The sequence below is a fragment of the Tachyglossus aculeatus genome, chromosome 24 (assembly GCF_015852505.1).
Source record: "Tachyglossus aculeatus isolate mTacAcu1 chromosome 24, mTacAcu1.pri, whole genome shotgun sequence".
In the NCBI taxonomy this organism is placed as follows: Eukaryota; Metazoa; Chordata; class Mammalia; order Monotremata; family Tachyglossidae; genus Tachyglossus; species Tachyglossus aculeatus.
The window spans coordinates 11,514,925-11,535,046 of record NC_052089.1 but is presented as its reverse complement, the minus strand read 5'-3'; the positions used below and the strand labels follow the sequence as shown (position 1 = coordinate 11,535,046).

At 41.0% G+C, this 20,122-nt stretch overlaps 1 protein-coding gene across 1 annotated transcript in view; it reads left to right on the top strand.

Moving 5' to 3' along the window:
* TBC1D23 (TBC1 domain family member 23) overlaps positions 1 to 20,122 on the top strand; it is a 48,220-nt gene that overhangs the window by 12,471 nt on the left and 15,627 nt on the right. The window contains exons 4-13 of the mRNA XM_038766154.1: positions 7,081 to 7,192; positions 7,898 to 8,003; positions 8,678 to 8,882; positions 11,817 to 11,940; positions 14,647 to 14,771; positions 14,875 to 14,921; positions 16,308 to 16,411; positions 16,689 to 16,811; positions 17,736 to 17,828; positions 19,802 to 19,972. Of these exons, the coding sequence (XP_038622082.1) occupies positions 7,081 to 7,192; positions 7,898 to 8,003; positions 8,678 to 8,882; positions 11,817 to 11,940; positions 14,647 to 14,771; positions 14,875 to 14,921; positions 16,308 to 16,411; positions 16,689 to 16,811; positions 17,736 to 17,828; positions 19,802 to 19,972 (1,210 nt within the window). The remainder of the gene's footprint in view (positions 1 to 7,080; positions 7,193 to 7,897; positions 8,004 to 8,677; positions 8,883 to 11,816; positions 11,941 to 14,646; positions 14,772 to 14,874; positions 14,922 to 16,307; positions 16,412 to 16,688; positions 16,812 to 17,735; positions 17,829 to 19,801; positions 19,973 to 20,122) is intronic.

Below are 20,122 nucleotides of genomic sequence, written 5' to 3'. Positions count from 1 at the left end.
GGGGCAGAGCTCCATGGCTTTGTATCTCCTCCTCCCTCTTTTATTTTTTTTCCAGCCTCTTGCTCTCTCTAGGCCAACCGACCATTTTTTCTCCGCTTTTACTTTTATCCTTTCCACATTTCATAGGCAGGGATGGTATCTCCCTTCTAAGCCAAATCACTCCCATTTCCTCTTTAAATTCTTCTTAGAAAATTGCCTTTCATAGTCCCCAATGAAGATTGCCCTTTTTACATCCTCTCAGAAAAGCCAAAGAATCCTGCCCTTTTTAACTACCTCTCAGGGTGTTTTGTGTTCCAAAAGGTGGGCATTCAGAGGAGTGGTTCTCCTGCCATCTGTGTGTCTTGAGCTTGGGGTACTAAGGAGTACTCCAAAGTGAATACCGGGATGAATAAATAAAGCAGACCAACATGCTGCATTGCTTTTAAGCCTCATACCTCAGTTAGATAATAAGACCTAATGAATGGTTTCTGTGTCTAGTTAAGCAAACAAATATTTGACATCTTTGTGGGTGAAACCTTATTTTTGAAGACATTCTTTACTTACTCAGTATGTGCCAGGCCGTGTACTAAGTGCTGGGGTGTTATTATCAGTGTTACCACTATTATTATGGTATTTATTAACAGTGCCATAATAATAATCTGTGCCAGGCACTGTACTAACCTCTGAGGTAGTTACAAGCTAGTCAGGTTGGACACAGTCCATGTCCCACATGAGGCTCACAGTCTTAATCCCCATTTTACAGATGAGGTAACCAAGGCCCAGAGTTGTTAAGTGACTTGCCCAAGGTCACACAGCAGACAAGTAGCAGAGCCGGGAGTAGAACCCAGATCCTTCTTACTCCCAGGCTCGTGTTCTAGCCACTAGGCCATGCTGCTTAATTATATGGAAGTTCTTACTTAGTAGCCAGAAAGGCTTGTGCACTTCATTGATCTCCATCAGTAACCCAGGGCTGGAGTGGGTGGTTTGGATAACTACCCCAGACCTCTTACTTAGAGTGGCCCAGTAGATAGCAGCGCCTCTCCAAAGCGCCTAGCACAGTGCTCTGCATTTAGGAAGTGTTCAGTAAATACCACTGATGTTTTGTGTTGCTGCCAGCCATATCCTTGGCCAGCCTGGGCCAGGATCCTGCCAGGGAGTCGATCTGCTCTCTGAGAGGTGGGGAGAGGGAGGGAGACACCTCCTACGCCCCAGCGGGCGGCTTCAACCCAGCGCCTCCAGCTCCAGGGAATTCTGCCTCCCAGCAGGATCACTTAGCCTAGACTGGAACAGTCTGGAAGATGGGAGGAAAAACGTGATGGCGGCGTGGACCAGCGGGCCAGATGCAGTACACTCTAGAACGCACAGGTTCATCACCATAGTTTGTTACTGTGGTGTCACAGTGCGACCCTGAGTCTTCCCCTACCCTGCCCTGGCAAGCTCCAGCAGGCTGAGTTACATACTCACTTGAAGAGAAATTAGATTAATCAGGAGATCTAGACCCAGTTCTACCACAAGTTTGGGTATGATTGAGTTTGTCACCCGCCTCCTCCTATTCCCTGACTTATATGATAAAATTGAGAGGATTGTTCCATTTGTAAAGTGGCTAAAGATGCATCGGTGCTCTGTAGGTCTGATGGGGGGGGAAAGGGCGGGATGAAATTTCTACCTTCTCCTCTAAATTCCATTGAGCTCTGCTAAATACCTAAGATGACGGTGGACGCTGAAGTCTGTCCATTGGCAAAGTTAGTGGGAGGTGGCGGATTGCACTGGTTCAGTGACTTTGCCCTGAATCTCCTTCATCCCTCTCCCTCTAGGGCATTGCATCTTTTCAAGCCCAAGAGTTCAGAGCTAGGCAAGATGGCCCAGTGACTTGGATCACTTTCCATTTCTGGCCTGCGTGATGCTAAGGCTTGAAGTGTTTTTTACTGCTTTATTTTTTAACCTTCCCCCTGCCACCGCCCCCACAAATAGTAATGCAATTCTGATGGACATTTATATTCCACCCCCTGTCTTCAAAGTACGGTTTACTTTGTAGCTCCAGAATCAGCCGTATCACTTGCAGATGATGATGATGTCATTAAATAATGGACGAGCTTCAGTTCAATCACAAAAGCTGTTCGAAAGGATTGACTATGGAGCAAGGAGTTTGTCCGGTAACTTCTTTTCCATCAGCCCGGTCAGTCATGTTCCTCTGGTGACAGCAGGTGCAACAAGGAAATGGGCAGGCATGGCTGCAGCACAAGGAGAAATACACAATAATTGTATGTACAAAGCCCATTTATGGCCAAGGTGTCTACTGCAGAGCACTAATGCCTTAGTGCATTAGGTGTTCAATCAATTAGTGGTATTTATTGAGCGCTTACTGTGTGCTGAGCAGTCTGCTAAACACTTGGGAGAGTACAATTTACCAGTGTTGGTAGACACGTTCCCTGTCCACAATGCATTTGCAGTCTAGAGGGGGAGACAGATATTAATATAAATTATGGATATGTGCATAAGTGCTGTGGGGCTGAGGGAAGGGTGAATAAAGAGAGCAAATCCAGCTGCGAGGGTGACACAGAAAGGAGGGGAGAAGAGGCTCCTCTGGTTTTTGCTATTCCTGTGAGCTGATTATTTTCAGGATTCCTGCTGAGACAGTCCATCCCACCAGACATCCTACGTTAGAAACCTTCACTCCTCATGGCATAGCCCCAGCCTGGCATTTCCCTCTTTCTGGTGATTTCCCACCCCTTGCCCCCACAGCCCTGAGGTGTGAGTCAGACTCTGGGGGGCTTCAAGCAAGCAGTGACTAAAAAATGTGTTTCCACACAAAGAGAAGAAACCTAAAAGCCTCTAGGAGAATTAAAGTCCAGTGACTTTAAGTTAAAGATTAGTCACCTTCAAATTTAGGGCTGTGTTTTGAACTCTCATCTTAGCCCTGGAGTAAAAGTGATTACCAAGATAAGAGCAGTCAATTAGGGTTTATAATCAGTCTGTGGTATTTATTGGAATAGATGGGATAAGACTCCATCTAAACGTCTGGGAGAATTGAGCAGCAACAAGGCACATGATTCCTGCCCTTAAGGAACTTGCAACCTAATGGGAAGTGACAAGAAAAATGTACTTACAAATAACCAGGGGAGAAAGAGGAAGAAAAAGGCATAACAGGAAGTAGTCCTGATGAAATAGCTGATTAAATGATTTTATATACATTTGTATATAAATTCTGTGTAAGGGACACCTGTCTACATGTCCTGTTTTGTTGTCTGTCTCCCCCCTCTAGACTATGAGCCCGTTGTTGGGTAGAGACCATCTCTATATGTTGCTGACTTGTACTTCCCAAACGCTTAGTACAGTGCTCTGCACACAGCTCTCAATAAATACGATTGAATGAATGAATGAAATAGCAGGGGTAACAGTATTAAGCGCTTATTTTGTGTGAGCACTGTATTAAGTGCTGAGAAGTGTATGCCAGTGGGAATTAAAGATGGACCCTGACCCTTTGAGGGACTCACAGTGTATGAATGTAGGTGGTGGAGGAGGCCAGGACTGGAGACAGACTCATCTGGAGCATTGAACAATTAAAACACCCTAAGGGACAAGTACCTAGTGCCAAATGAGGCGGAGGAAGTGATGCACCTACTGGGGCTGTAATTTCATCAGGAAGCCCCCTTGGCCGAGATGGGATCTGGGGAGGGCTTTTGAGGTGTCCCCGGCTGAGAGAGAAACATGAACAAAGGGTGAGTTGCATTATAGGTGTGTCCTCGTGTCTTTAGCCTACACTGGGTGTGCCTCGCCATAGTATCCTTAACTGGGTAGGGTGTCATCTGTAGGGAACTATATGTCACTTTTATAATTCACCCCATTTAAACCCACCTTCCTTTTTCCTCGGTTCCACCCCTGTGTTTTGTCATTCCCTCCTCATGGTCCATCCTGTGCTTAATTTGCATCGGGAGAGGTAATAAAGCTTGGCAAGCTAGCATGGTGGCACTTACCCCAATGATAGAGCAATCTTCCCCCCAGGAAGTTTGAGAGTGGTAGTGGGGAAATGGAAGATGGGAGAATGAAAAGCAGAAGTACTGTGCCTCTTAAGGATATTCCGTTCCTATTCAGCTTCCTACGGTCACAGACCAGGCCAGTACCACCCCCTCTAGATTATAAACTTGTCGTGGGAAGGAAATGTGTCCATTAATTGTTATATCGTACTCCCCCAAGTGCTTAATACAATGCTCTGCACACGGTAAGCGCTCAGTAAATATGATTGACGGAAAGGTCCTGGAGCACTGGAAAAATACCAGAGCTTTGCCCTGAGGGTCCTGGAATGGAGTGATGGCAAACCCTGGCACAAGTTCAGCTTTGCTTCCCTCTCATCTTCCCCCACCATCAGTCGGGGGAAAGATTGGGTGGAATGCAGCTTCCTTTTCTAAATGATCCGTTCAGTGATTTGCACAAGGTCCAATCAACAATAGGAACTTGAGACCTTTACATTTCCAGAATAAGCCTCAGAGTAGGAAGCCTGAAACAGTGCTAGGCTTTTTTGTTCCATGGAGAGTCAGCATTTTTCTCCTGGGTGGTGTCGGGGGGTGACGGGGAGGAGGTGCCTTTGTGGGTGTCATCCTGAAATTCACATCCCCCTTTAGCCAGTGTCAGAATTCTTTCATGTTTAACGACCGCCTCTGAAACTTGTACACTGAATTCATTCCATCTTTTTTGTATCTATCTCCTGGTGATAGCATGGGGCAGGGCCGGAAGCTGCAGTTCCCTTGTGTAATGTCAGATTACCCAACCAAGATGCCACTGGGGACTGAAATGGTGTGAAAGGAGCAAATGGTTTTGAAACCTTTGGGCCCAGATTGCCACCAGAATCGGTCAGCGCACCATCTTTCTCATCTCTCTCTCTCACCTTCTCTTTCTCACTTGGGTTGCTGTCTAGTTTCCCTGCAGAGTCAGCAGGAGAGCTTGAGTGCTTTTTGAAAACCGTGTTTTTTCATGCCATAAGGCTGGTGGCTAAATCCCTCCCTATCTTTTAAAGTGTCCAGTAGGTTGATGCTATTTGAAACTGCAGGTTAAAAGGAGTCCTTAAGTAAAAGAAGTGGCTACGCTTCTTAAGTATGGTATTTAATGGTAATTAAATATGGTATCTTCACTTCCTACATCTAACAAAGTCACTGTTGCACCTGCGGTTCACAGGGGTAACATGAAAGGCACAGGCAGCAGCTGTAACAACAGAGGTGAGGCCATCCTGGGTTCTCAGTTCCACGTAGTTCTTTGGCAGCTTGCCCCTAAACGCTGGCTTTGGTGCCTGGATGGGAAGTCATTGGGTACAAGCGCTACAGAGAAAGAGGTCAAGAGAACAAGGAATTCACTGTAAAACTGAAAAATGAAATTCCTCTTGTTTTTCATTTTATTGAAAAACTTTAAGAATCTCTCTTTAAAAACGGCAGCTTCGGTACAGCATGTCTGCTGTGGGAACAAGGCACTTTTTTATGGCACTAAACGTTTACTATGTGTCAGGCACTGTACAGAGTGCTGGGGTAGATACACGCTAATCAGTTTGGACACAGTCCATGTTCCACATGGGACTCAAAGTCTTGATCTCCATTTACAGATGAGGTAACCGAGACATGGAGAAGTTAAGTGACCAAGGTCATTCACCGGACCAGCTTAATGCTAACCTACGCACTATAATGCCAACCCTCATTTCCTCCTCTTCTACTCCCTTCTGCATCTGCGTCGCACTTGGCTTGCACCCTTTATTCACCCCTCCCTCAGATGCAGACTTTTCAGACTTTTTGTTTGAAAGTAGTAGTAGTGACAGTATTTATGAGTGCCTACTAAGTATAATCAATCAATCGTATTTATTGAGCGCTTACTATGTGCAGAGCACTGTACTAAGCGCTTAAAGTATAATGCACTGAACTAAGGACTTGGGAAAGGATAACAGGAGCAAAAGACGCATTCACTGTCCACCATTCATTCAATCGTATTTATTGAGCACTTACTGTGTGCAGAGCACTGTACTAAGCGATTGGGACGTACAAATCAGCAACAGATAGAGACGGTCCGTACCCAAGAACAGGCTCACAGTTTAGAAGGGGGAGACAGACAACAAAACATGTTGGCAGGTGTCAAGCCATCAGAATAAATAGAAATAAAGCTAGATGCACATCATTAACAAAATAAATAGAATAGTAAATATGTACAAGTAAAATAAATAGAGTGATAAATCTGTACAAACATATATACAGGTGCTGTGGGGAGGGGAAGGAGGTAGGGCGGGAGGATTGGGAGGAGGAGAGGAAAAAGGAGGCTCAGTCTGGGAAGGCCTCCTGGAGGAGGTGAGCTCTCAGTAGGGCTTTGAAGGGAGGAAGTTGTGCGGATGTGTGGAGGGAGGGCATTCAATCAATCGTATTTATTGAGCGCTTACTATGTGCAGAGCACATTCCAGGCCAGGGGGAGGACGTGGGCCATCAGGAACTTAACTTTTCCAATACGAGGCATACTTCACTACAGTTCATTAGTTAGCTGGCCTGGAAAGTGTTCTTTATTTTTAAAGTACATTTAATCTAGTTTTAAATTAATTTGGAAACTGCTTGCCCTTTTGATCTTTTTCTGGACCTTTGGAAAATATCAGGTGTGCTAATAAGACACTGAACACCAAGGAAATAATAATAGTAACTATGGTATTAAGTGCTTACTACGTGCCAGGCACTATACTAAATTATTTTTCTCCAAAAGAACATTGCCGTCATCACATCATAGGATGAGCGCAGTACAGTGCTTTCCTGATTAGATCAATGAATCAGTAATATGTGGGCAAGGACTGTGTCTGTCAACTCTGTTATATTGTACCCTCCCAAGCACTTGGTACAGTGCTTTGCACACAGTAGGTGCTCAACAAATACGATTGATTATTTATTGAGCACCTACTGTGTGCAGAGTACTGTACTAAGCACTTGGGGGAGTACAGGCCCAGCCCCACAGCACTTAGGTAAGTATCCTATTATTTCCTCTGTCCGTAACTTGTTTTAATTGTCTGTCTCTCTCGGTAGACTGTAAGACTGTATGAAAATGATCTACAATAAAAATGTATCTTGTTGACAGGACTTTTTTTTTTGGTAGGGAAAAAGATCTGGGAGAAGCTCTAGAAGCAGGAGGATGTGACCTTGAAACTCTGAGAAGCATAATTCAAGGGCGACCAGTACCTGCTGACCTCAGGGCAAAGGTTTGGAAGGTGGGCTTGCAAGAAAAAAACAGTATGTAGTTTTAAAGCAATTTCAGGATAATACTAAATTAAGTTTTATGTTTGTCTGATTTTACTGGTCTGTCCTCATGGGTTTTCTGAACATATTTGCAAGCAGTTCATGAATCCAAGAAGGTGGATATTGAATTCCTTCCTCTTTGGCCAGTTGGTAGTGAATGGAGCTGGAAATCAGGAAGCCTGGGTTCTAGTCGCAGCTCTGACCTCCTTGAACCTCACTGGAAAGTGAGGCTAATACTGCTTGCCTCCCTTGACCCCAGAGGGGTGTTTTGAGGATAAAATGAGGTAATTGATGTTAAAGCACTTCAAAAAAAACAAAAACGCAATACAAATTCAAGGTGGTATTCTTGGTATTTTTTGTGGAAATAACCAAACCTTAGGGCACAGAGTTGAGTTCTGAGACAAAACTTCAGATACTACGCCATGTGTAAGCCACTCAAGTTGCAATAGGAAAAATAATTATAGGAAGTAGTAAAGCCAAAGTTTCACACCAAGAATGACTTGTAGAAACATGATGTCAGCAAAAGCACATAAAATAAATCCATCTGTCTTCTGATTTCTGAAATATTGTGTACCTCTCCCAAGTTAAGTGATAGAATGTTTTCTAAGTATAAGGAATTACCTTTGGGAGACGTTTTCAAACAAACTTTCTGGGTGTCTTTTTTTTTTTTCTTCCAGATTGCTCTAAATGTTGCGGGGAAAGGTGACAGTTTAGCCTCTTGGGATGGTAATTTAGATTTACCTGAACAGATCACAATTCACAAGGATTGTCAAGAACTCATTGGTAGGTTTGCAGATTGTTTTCAGTATTCCTTTCTTAAGTTTTGTGATGATTGAATTTATCGTTAGAGGCCTCGTTTTCTGTAGAATTGTCTCAACAGTTTGGTTTTATTTTAATAGTTCCAAGTTGATAGTGGGCATTTTTGAATGAAGATACATTTTAGAATTCTTTAAAGAAGTGTTTGCATGAAAATGGAAAATCTTTTAGGGATTTCCAGGAAGGGTGAGTGATTCATGTTTTAGACACTCCTTGAAGATTATAGTGAGTTATTCCTGTTTAATGCATACCCAATTTTGCCACCATTAATTATGTTTGTGTTTCTGTTGCTACTGAATCCTTGACACACATTAGTGCTTCTTAAGTTGACAGCCATTGTGTTTTCTTTTTCTCTTTCAACCCATATCTCGCTTAAAGTGGAGACCAATAATTGAAGTTAGTGTTAAATTTCCAGTCTTGGTTTTCAGACCTTTAACCTAAGAGCAACTCTTGCCAAAGTTGGCCAACTTTTAAGGAAAATGTACTCACCTATCTTTAAAAATAGTCTTTAGGCTCTTTATGTCACCCTTTACAGTAGCAAAGAGTGGCACTAGGTTTCTCGAATATTGCGTAGACAGTTATTAGCCAACTCTCTTCCTCTGAAAGTAACTCACATTATCTTGATATGTATCATTTTTCAGACCAGCTTTCAGTGCCAGAGGAGAAGACATCAGTATTACTTTTAGATATTGAATCCGTTATTACTTTTTATTGTAAATCGCGTAATGTTAAATATAGTACCTGCCTTGGCTGGATACATCTGCTCAAGCCACTGGTGAATCTTCATCTTCCTCGCTGTGATTTATACAACTGCTTTTATGCCATCATGAATAAGTACATTCCCAGGTAAAAAAAATAGTTTGCATGCTAAGTACAATCTTGAAAGCCTTCAATGAATATATGTTTGCCTAAAAATGCCTTTTTCAAGGAACCTTGCCTTTATTTTTTACTTTAGCATCCAGTCTTTTAAAAAATTACAGAGTTGTGTGTTTTTACACATATTTCCTTAAATCAGTGCAAAATGGGAGGTACAATATAGATGTTTCTAAACCCACTGGCCATTATTGAAGATTAAAAATCTCTTTAGTTAGAATGAGATTTTTTTAATGAAGTCAGAGGGATTGACCTTTTTAAAATCAAAATTAGTATTCTTCAACTTATGCGTCTCTTATTCCAGACTCAGCCGTGTTTCTTGAGAGCTTATTGTGTGCAGAGCGCTGTACTAAGTTCTTAGGAGAGTACAATATAACTGTATATGTTGCCGACTTGTACTTCCCAAGCGCTTAGTACAGTGCTCTGCACACAGTAAGCGCTCAATAAATACGACTGAATTGAATGAATGAATAACAGAGTTGATAGACATGTTTCTTACCCACAAGGAGCTTACAGTCTAAAGGGAATAGACAATATATTCCTGGAGAAAAAATATCTTTATAGTAAAGTTATGGTGAAGCACTTCAAAGAAAATTTCATAAGGAGTTTAATGTTTTCATATATTGATTAGTGCTACTTTCTATATTTTTGTTTAAAAATCAGTGGTATTTATTGAGTGCTTACTGTGCTTACTTAGCTCTGTACTAAGTGAGCATTTGGGAGTGGAAGACATTATCCCTGGCCTCAAGGAGCTTGCACCGTAGAGAGGAGCTTACAATCTAGTTTACGTTCTTGACATCTTAATGTAAATGGAGTGATAGCACTGTGGCCACCTACCATTGTTAAATTAAAGAATCATCCTGCGTGTAAGGAAGAGCCCACTGTTGGGTAGGGACTGTCTCTATATGTTGCCAATTTGTACTTCCCAAGCGCTTAGTACAGTGCTCTGCACACAGTAAGCGCTCAATAAATACGATTGATGATGATGAGGGAGACAGTTATGATAGTTATCTTTCAGAAAGGACTGTGGTGTGGGTATTTACAAAAAGTAGACTCCCTAACTTCTTTAAAAAAGATTTGGAAATTTAGTGATTATAGGAACCATCATTCAGTGGTGATAATGGTTTTATCAATTTCTGCTTTCATCTCTTTTGAGAAGCAGAAGGGCTTAAATGGAAAAAGCACGGGTCCGGGAGTCCAAGGACGTGGATTCTAATCCTGGCTCCGCCTCATATCTGTCTCTTAACTTCTCTGTGCCTCAGTTACCTCATCTGTAAATTGGGGATTAACGCTGTGAGCCCCATATGGAACAGAGACTGGGTCCAACCTGATTATCTTGAATCGATCCCAGCACTCAACAGTGTTTGGCATATAGTGCTTAACAAATACCACAATTATTATTATTATTATTATTATTATTATGCCCTCCATTTCTCAGCTCTCCCTCAGTTGTGTTTTTAACCAAGTATAGTCTTTTGTAAAGAAAATCTTTCGGGTCCTCCTTCTATTATTTGCTGATTATTGTTTCTCAGCTGTTGAGAATTTTCTGCAGGAGAAATAAAAGGCCACCCTTAAGAAAAATATCCTTAATGAATTAAGTGGGACTGATCTTGGAACAGTTTAAAAGTTTTGCCAATAAAGAAATGCTTTATTTCTTCAGCTTAATAACTTATTTAAAAAAGTCTTAAAACTACAGGTTTGTTTTTTAGAACTGCCATAGAACAGTAAAAACATTTTCTTCTAGTGAATGGGATTCAGACTTAGCCTTTTCTATCAGACCGCTAATATTCAAGCATCTGCCTTGCGCCTTTGTGAAGCTCTTTCTACAGCCGGTTTCTGTTCCCTCCTAATGAAGAGGAAGTGAAAACAGATGAGCAACAGTGAAATATTTGAACTTCACAAAGTAGAAGTCTCTGTGTCCCAACTAAACTCAAAGAATAAGCCAAGGCACTGAAACATGTTCACAATTAGGTGTTTATTGAGGTTCAGATGTTGGGTACAAAAATAGTGAAGCTGAATCTGGACTACTCCAGTCTGTGGATAGCACATAATGTAGAATTCAGTCCTCCCCACTTAGCTCAGCACAGCAAAGGTATCTGTGTCCTGGGTGGTAGACCAGAATCAATCAATGGTTTCCACCAAGCGCCAACTTTGTGCAGAGCACTGTACTAAGCACTTGGGAGAGTGCATGCCACAGAGTTGGTAAACACGATCCCTGCCTTCTTGAGAAACCAGTCTCTCTCCCGCACTTCCTATGTTCTCGTTGTCCAGGAGTTGGAGTCTCCTACTTTGCATTGCTTTCCCCTCCCAGCAACAGGTATATTCTCTCCCTGCCAGGTACTGTGGAAGCAGTAACGGTGGCCATCCCCATGTGTTCCTGGATGGCTCTGGCCTTTTCGTTGAGGATGAATCCTTAGAAATGGTTTTCCAAATATTAGTTCTACTTAATAGAAAACAAGCCCTTTGAAAATAATATCAACATCTCTTTCAAGTTAAAAAGTCATGAGATTTGCACTTCATTACATTTTCACATGGAAACTTTCCCCCCTTCACTGTAGCCTTCATTATAATCGCTAAAGAGGAAAGCACTCTTAATGAAGTGCCACTAAATGTTAAAATAAACTCCATTCACAGTGGGTTTTTTTTTTAAGCATTGGTTCAAGTGATTGTTAACTCCATTGCATCTGTATTGGTTTCCACTTGATAAAGATGTATACCAGTATTTCTTAGCTAATCGGGTATTTGGGATTTTTTTTTCTTTTCCATCAGGTAACTGTTGATTTACATAGTGTTACTCTCAAGTGTCTGTTGAAATTGTTTGTGTGTGTGTGTGTGTTACAGAGAGAGAAAGAGAGACTGACTCAGTGTATTATTCTGGTGGAAACCTTGTCCCACTTGCTTTTCTAGGGATTGTTTCCTGAAAGGGAGACCATTTCATCTCTTTCGATTGCTCATCCAGTACCATGAGCCTGAACTATGCTCCTTTCTTGATACAAAGAAGATGACTCCAGACTCCTATGCACTCAACTGGGTAATTAAGTGAAAGTAGGGATACTTAATGAAATAAAGATATCTGTAAAGCTAGAGTAGTAGTGTGGAAAGGGGAAGAAAAAAAATTCTGTCCACTGTGGGCCTACCAAAACTGAAGGGATTTAGAAATGGCAATGGGCATTTTAAGTACCTTTTCGTGCTCATACCCTGAATCAGTAAACTCAGAAGAAATTTTTTTGGGGGGAGTGGGTAGGGGGTGGGCGGTAGTAGAATTTTTTGAAGTTCTACATATGCCAGATCAACAGTAAGATTTAGGAATGGTTGATTTAACCGTTGAATGTACCCAGTAAAACTGTTGATATTTCATCACAAAGTAGTGTCAAATGTGCCTAGTACTAAAAGTTAGAAATGGTTACTAAGTGCATTGCCAAAATACATAGCTGGCCATCTTTTCAGGGATTTGTGAATAGAAATTTAATTAAAGCAGGGTCATTCCAAGAGGTAAAATTTATTTATACAGAACTTTGTATCTTTTGACCAAAGTCTGAAAACTTGTGAAAATGATCGGTATTGGAAGTATATATATACCATATACATATATATAAAGACAATCATATTGACTAAATTTTTCCCTTCATTTTTCTCCTAAAAGGGAAATGATACCTTAGAAAGAGCTTTTCTTTTAGAATGGAAGTATTGTAATCCCTCAGCTCCATTTTGAGAATTTTTCTATCTACACATCAGACGTCACGTCTTTTACTAATATGTACATATGGTTCTAAGCTTAGAACTGAATATGTGAACTGACAGTCACATAGCTCCTAGAAATTATGCATCTTTCCTTATCTTAGGACACACACATGCTGTCATGATGTGTTTGCATAGTATATTAAAGTTGTGGGGATTTCAGTATACGTAAAGACCAAAGGAATCACTTATTCAGCTTTTGAAATACTTGTTTCACATCATTCTTGGGTGTGGGGAGAAATAATTTATCAATCTGACCTCTTTTTTAAAAAAAATCTTCTCAATGTTTCTCTAGCTCAGGTCAGATAAATAATAATGGTGGTATTTGTTAAGTGCTTACTAAGTGCCAAGCACTGTGGTAAGCACTGGGGTAGGTACAGTATGTGCAGATGGAACCCAATCCCTCCCACATGGGGCCCACAGTCTAAATATGAGAGAGCAGGTATTTAAATCCTCATTTTATAGATGAGGAAACTGAGGTCCAGACAACTAAAGTGACTTGCCAAAAGTCACCCCTCAGGGAGGATGTAGAGTCAGGATTAGAATCCAGGTCCTTTGACTCCCAGGGCCCTGCTCTTTCCACCAAACCACACTGCCTCCCAGGTGTTCAGTGTAGGAGCGCTTTCAGTTCTTGGATGGAGGTATCTTTGGTGACTTGGCTTTCCTCTCTTGCCTCTTTGAGTTTAACCTAGTCTGAAGCCATTGTAGAAGTTGGTTCCAGTCAGTCAGTCATATTTATTGAATGCTTATCTAGCCGCAGGGAGAGCCGGAACAGGGGTGGAGATGGGGTGAGGGAGCGCCCAGGGAGGGAAACTAGGCTAGCGCTCCTAAAATGTAGCAACTTTTCTCAAGTTTTCATTGCTTGGCTATCAAAAGCACCACCAGTTAAAACATATCAATTGGATCTCTGGGCTCACTTTTCTCCTGTAGCTCTTGCTGCTGCCCTTGGAAACTCCAAATGCTTGGGAATTGTTCTTGTGGCATGCAGGGCTATATCACATTAGTTGTGAATACCAGTCCTACATTTCTGGCTACCAGGAGACTGCTGATGACAGGAAGAGTAGTCTGGGTCCTGCAGATGAATAGGGGTTGAAATCTCTTTAATGAGTTCTCTTAAATTTAACGAAGCCCTGTTTTCTATCAGTGATCTACTTACGGTTCAAAAAGACGGTAGCAGGGACGTATGCTGTTTGTTTTTATTTCCCTTATTTTATTTCCCTCATTAAACCTTTTTAAAAGTAATTGTTGCCACTTCCCATATTGCTTAAGGCCGAGGCTGGGCTGATCTTAGAAGTTTAATAGGTTTTTATTTTCTTTCGTTTTAGAGGGTTGGCGGGAGGTGGCGAGGAGTGACGTTGAATAGCTTGGCAGCACTCACCTTTGCAGTAGTATTTTCCAAGAAGAGAGCTTTCAGTAGCATCCCACTCTCCTGAAGAGCTCTTTAAACGCCATTTCCAATGTAAAAAGAAAACAATATGGAAAGAGTAGTCCGACCTGTAATGTGGTATTTCAGTGAAAGTTAAATACTTTTAAATTATGACTGAGAAGATGCTACCTGCAACATATATAGCGAGACTGTGAAAGGGCTTCAAGTATTAGCTAATGTGTGTGTTTTGGAGGATTGCAGTTAAAACCAGTTCACCTTTGTGGCCTGCACAGAGTAGGAAGGTCACGTGAGTAAGAGTGCATGCACATCCATCCACTTTGTACTGGCACTTCTGTCCTGCAGCTTATAAGATAATCCATGTTGAATATTGATCAATGTTGGGTAAAGTTCTCTTGTATTTGGTCACTAAAACTCAATTCTGTATGATCACCCCCCAACACTGCGTGATTCTGTCTCACATCAGTAGGCACTAAGTACTTATCGATGCTTCTTAGCTTGGTGACATAGGTTTTTATCCTTTTACTTTAGTTTATTTGTCTGTTAGAAATTCTGAGGCCCTGTTAAAATATTTCCTAACTGTTTGCTTTCTCTCATCACATTTCCTGACTGCAGCTTGGAAGCCTTTTTGCATGTTACTGCTCAGTTGAAGTCACTCAGGCAATATGGGATGGATACCTACAGCAAGCAGATCCATTCTTTATTTATTTTCTCATGTTAATCATCCTTGTAAATGCAAAGTGAGTAGCAATTGGTTTCATATTTTAGTGTTTTCCGTTCCTCCCCTCCAAAATGCCAATCGCTTCTGCTTGTTAACTTGGCTAATTTGTATTCTTTTCCCAGAGAAGTTATTTTAGCCCAAGAGTCAGACAGCAAAGAAGAAGTCATTGGTAAGTACCATTCAGTATATAGAAACATTGAACATAATTCCCAGTAAAGTGGTGGAATTTAGTGAGCGCATATTGTCTGCAGAGCATACAGCATTAAGCGCTTGGGAGAGTACAATAGAATAGAATAGGTTGACATGTTCCCTGCCCAAGGGGGATTAACAGCCTTTAATTGCCAGTTTAAAGTACAACATTAAATGTTCAGAAAAATGTATGTGTGTGCATGCTTTCTCTCTCCTTCTTTCCCTCTCTCCCCACCCCATCCTTCTCTCAGGGTGTCGGGTCAAAATTAGTGGCTCCAAATGAGCAAAACATATATTATTTGTGTATTCTGATTATCACCCTCTCGCCTTCTTCCTTCTCTTCAGCTCCCAAAAATACACATGAGGGAGGTATAGTGAATTCTACAATGTGGGTTCTATATTCATGAACCTCACATTAGAAAAACACATGCTGTAGTCCTCATGTCCAAAGTCACGAGCATGAATTTCATGTTCCATCCTTGATGAGTAGTGAAAATCCATATTGTGGTAGAAATCCATTTGCCACTTGTCAAATGTTAATCACAAATGTTGAAACTCTTTCACTGTCCAAAGTTTAGGTGTAGTTAAGAGAGATGGAGCGTATGTACAGGAAGCAGCATGGCCTAGTGGAAAGAGCTCGGGCCAGGGAGTTGGAGGACCTGGGTTTGTTCATTCATTCATTCGATCGTATTTATTGAGCGCTTACTGTGTGCAGAGCACTGTACTAAGCGCTTGGAAAGTATAATTCAGCAATGAAGAGAAACAATCCCTCCCACACCGGACTCACAGTCTAGAAGAGGGGAGGCGGACATCAAAACAAGTAAACAGGCATCAATATAAATAAATAGAATTATAGCTCTATACACAGCAAAACAATTAAACAGGCAGTAATGTAAATAAATAGAATTATAGATATGTACATATATTACCCTAGTGCCGTTGGGCGGGGAGGAGGGGTGGAGCAAAGAGAGCGAATTGGGGTGACGAAGGGGAGGGGGAGCTGAGGAAAAGGGGGGACTTAATCTGGAAGTCCTTGGAGGCCTTCTCCAGTCTGCTGTAGGACTCTGGGCAAGTCACTTCACTTCCCTGGGCCTCAGTTCCCTCATCGGTAAAATGAGGATTAAGACTGAGTGCCCCATGTGGGACGTAGACTATGTCCAACCTGATTAACTTGATTCTTCCCCTGTGCTTACTCTAGTGTCTGGCGTACATCGTAAGCACTTAACAAGTACCGTTTGAAAAAAGTGCAGACAAAAAGTTAATTCCTCAGTGCACAATTTATAAGTACTAGGTGTAATTTGAAACGGGAGTTGAGTACCCCCCCCTTTCTTTTAAAAGTTATGTTCTTAATTTACTTGTGTTCCAGAGTTCTTGGAAAATACCCCATCCAGTTTGGATCTAGAAGACATAGAGGATCTTTTCTCTCTGGCACAGTATTATTACAGCAAAACTCCAGCTTCTTTTAGAAAGGTATTGGTTGCAAACCTAACTCAGCACTTCAGTACATTTTCCAAGTCTGCAGCCGTGTTAGGCATTTGTCAGCATTTTGTAAATTTATTGGGAGTCTCCTTTGGAGGTTTTTGTTTTGTTTTTTGCCCCCTTTGAGCTAAGATGTGAATGAAATGTGTTTTATTGGTGCAGAGGGGTTGAGGTGCCGTTCCAAGTAAAGAAGGTAATATCTGCAACCAGGATTGTGGTGAAATTGGTTGTGCATAACTTGTGTTTCTTCTCACCTTCTTCCCAACAGGATAACCTCAGTCTCTTTGGCAGCAGCTTGTTGGGAATCAAGGATGAAGATTCAGATGTCAGTCAGGCCCTTTGTCTGGCCATTTCAGTAGCTGAGATTCTTCAAGCAAATCAGCAGCAGGGGGTCAGTACTTGAAAGAAAGAAGTGATTTTTCTCTTTCAGAATGCAAGGAGCGAAATTTCCAGGCATTCTTCCAAAGCCTGATAGCCCAAGATATTCCTCATTGATTAGAGGTTCATTCAAATGTTTAAATCTGCTGGTAGTTGAATACTTATTGTGAATTGTCCTGCTGCTAAAGCTTGGAGGGGTCATATCAAGGTGAACATTTTTTTTAAGTATTGTCAAATGAATAATGGTACATCAGTGAGTACGTGTACATGGACTCATGTAGAATGGTGAAAAATCTAAGGAAGACTGAAGTTAAATTGTTTTCCCCTTTAGTGGGCCTTGGCTCCAATGGACAACAAAATGAAGGAGTTTAACAGTGTAGGAGATGGTACACCAGCCCTCTTATCCTCTTTCCTTTGCCCTCTTTTCTCTTCTGACCTCCATCTCTTCCACCCATGTTCTTTGCCCCCTCAGTTCTCTGACCCCAGTTGACCTCCAGGCTCAAAATGAGAAATTGACACCCCTCCAGTAGCTTAGATTTCCAATTCCTAGTGCCAGAGGGGGTGCTTTGGGATGCCAAGGGACATACTTGTTTCCGTATCATTTTTTATATTTGAAACAATTCCCAGCTTAGAGGCTGTCATTTTTATTTAATGTGTCATCTCAAATTTGTCTTCAAGCATTGTATTAGACTCCAGACTATAAACTCCTCCTCTAGACTAAGCTCTTTGTTGGCAAGGGCCTTGCCTAGCAACTCTGTTGTACTCTCCCAAGTGTTTATTACAGTGCCTTGCCCATAGTAAGTGCTCCATAAATACCATTGATTGATTGATTGTGTTAGAACAATAGTTTCTTTGCCAGAATGAGTTGTACAATTTGAAACCAACAGTGAACATTTTCAATTGGCAAACCCCTGACGCTTTTAATCTTCCCTCCCAGCTAGGAGTGCGGTTCTTTGTGGTGGATTGTCGTCCCGCAGAACAGTATAACGCTGGACATTTATCAACAGCTTTTCACTTGGACTCAGACCTGGTTAGTATAAATCTTGAGTGAAACTGGCAAAGGAAGAGGCAGAGCATTTTTTTTCTTATTTCTTGCAGCCCCAAAGAAAAAAATATGATCCCAGTTGTGACTGCACTCTCACAGTTATTGATTTCTTTTTAAAGTGTATTGATATATGCGAAGCAGGTTCTTGAAGAACTCTCTTCCCATGTAATTCTTCTCAAAATGATTCACCCAGCCTTTACGGGATGTAAAGAGCACAGTTCAATAGCCTGAAAATTTGTAATTGTCAAGAGCTGTTTCTCAGCACAAATAAAAGAAAAATGGTAGCTGAGAATTAAATATTTGGCTACATTTCTAAGGTGATTGTGGTGTTCTCCGACTCTTTAAAAGCAAAAATGTAGTATCTTGGGAGTGAGAATATCTCTAACTATGAGCTGATCAAATATCCTAAGACACAGTTTAATCTTCCAAGAGATTTGGCGAGGCCAAAGAGATATTTTGAATAGGTCTGAAACATGCACAATTGGAAAACCCAGGAAAATTCAGTGTACTTTAGGAATTTGGTATTGATCACTAGCTCTTTCTGTCAAAGTTATTAGAAAATTAATTCTCTGAAGTGGTCTGGATTCCCAAAACCCAACCTATACCAGCAGGGGCTCAAAGATGTGCTTCTTAGCAAGGTTGATCCAGCCAAAGTTAGGTGCCTTGGTTATCCGGTGTCCCACCAAACCCATTTCAATTTTAAGTTTCATTTGCAATTTATATGTGTACTGTGATATAGATGTTATTCTTTCAACTTTTGAAAGTATACTTTTTATGTATTCTGTTTACTATGAAGTATATTGAGTGTATTTTACAAACTACCATTTGTTACTGGCCTGTTTTTTTCCAATATTTGCTGTGTTGTTAGATTCATGCACTAGCTTTTTTGGTTGCTCATTCCTTGGATTTTTATGCATTTGAATGTTTGTTTAACACTTTAAGATATTTTAACAATTTATCTGTCTTTGTTATTACAAGACTTCTGTCAATCAGATATAGTTCTGCTTCAAAAATATTTTGATACTTTTTTCTTTTACCCTTACAGTGTGCCCCACAACATACTGAAACAATTCTAAAGTAGTTTTGAATTGCCAAAGCCAGTGGTATAAAATGGTCATAGAAGTACAGCATTATTAACAAGTTGATAACCCCCCAGTAAAAACAGCAAATGAAATAACAAATATAGTGACTGAGGGAAAAAAGAAATAAGACAAATTGGGAAGTACAGAAGTACATGTAAATATCACTGAACTCAAATCAAGTAAAATACATAAAACCTTCAGACTCAACTATAAATGAATGCGTATGTAGCATAAAAATATAAAGGCACAAAAGATGAATCAAATCTGCAATCGTCCTTTTTTCTAGTACCCCGAACTTGGGGTGCACCTACCTCTCCATTGCTAAATTGCCACAAAGGCACCCTCTAATAGCTGTTATAAGCTGTTTATAAGTACTGCAGTTTCCCAGGTTAAATTTCAAAAAGGAGATTGGAACCTCATGATATTTAGAGGCAAAGGACAATGTATTTTTCCATTTATATGGATCTTAGAGAAGTCAACATTTTTGCAGGTATAAATATAATTAAATGTTAGATCTTGGAAACAAATTATATTATTCAAATCTCTGTCCTTTTAAAGTTCGATCTTAACAAAGTAATAAATCAGTATCTTTCAGCATGCTTCAAATCTTTAATATTTGACCTTTTATAGCAGTATAGCCTATAGCCTCACTTTTATCCCATATTAATAACTTCTCTGCTTCCACCATGTTCTTTTTTCATTTCTCTTATTAACGGCCTATATTAGAACTGATGAAGCAGATGTATTTTCACAGGAAAGTAGTGATTCGCCTTCTCAGTTATTTTGGCTATTTTACCTTTGGAGCTCCTTCTGGTAAGATGCCTATCAGATACCCGAAAATATACGGCAGTGTAATCGTTTGTCTTTTTTCTTTAGATGCTTCAGAATCCATCAGAGTTTGCCCAGTCTGTAAAATCCCTGTTAGAGGCTCAGAAACAGTCTATTGAATCGGGTTCTGTTGCTGGTGGGGAACACCTGTGCTTCATGGGAAGTGGCAGGGAAGAAGAAGACATGTATATGAACATGGTCCTCGCACACTTTTTGCAGGTATGATTATGCAGGCCATCCCCCTTTTGGGGACAAGTGTAGCTTTTCTAGCGGTTCCCCTTTTCTGGCTCCTGGTGATTTCTCCCCAAGTCTAACGCCAAAGGAACTGCACCCCAGGTGATTGGGTGGCTCAGGTGGGCTTGACCTATG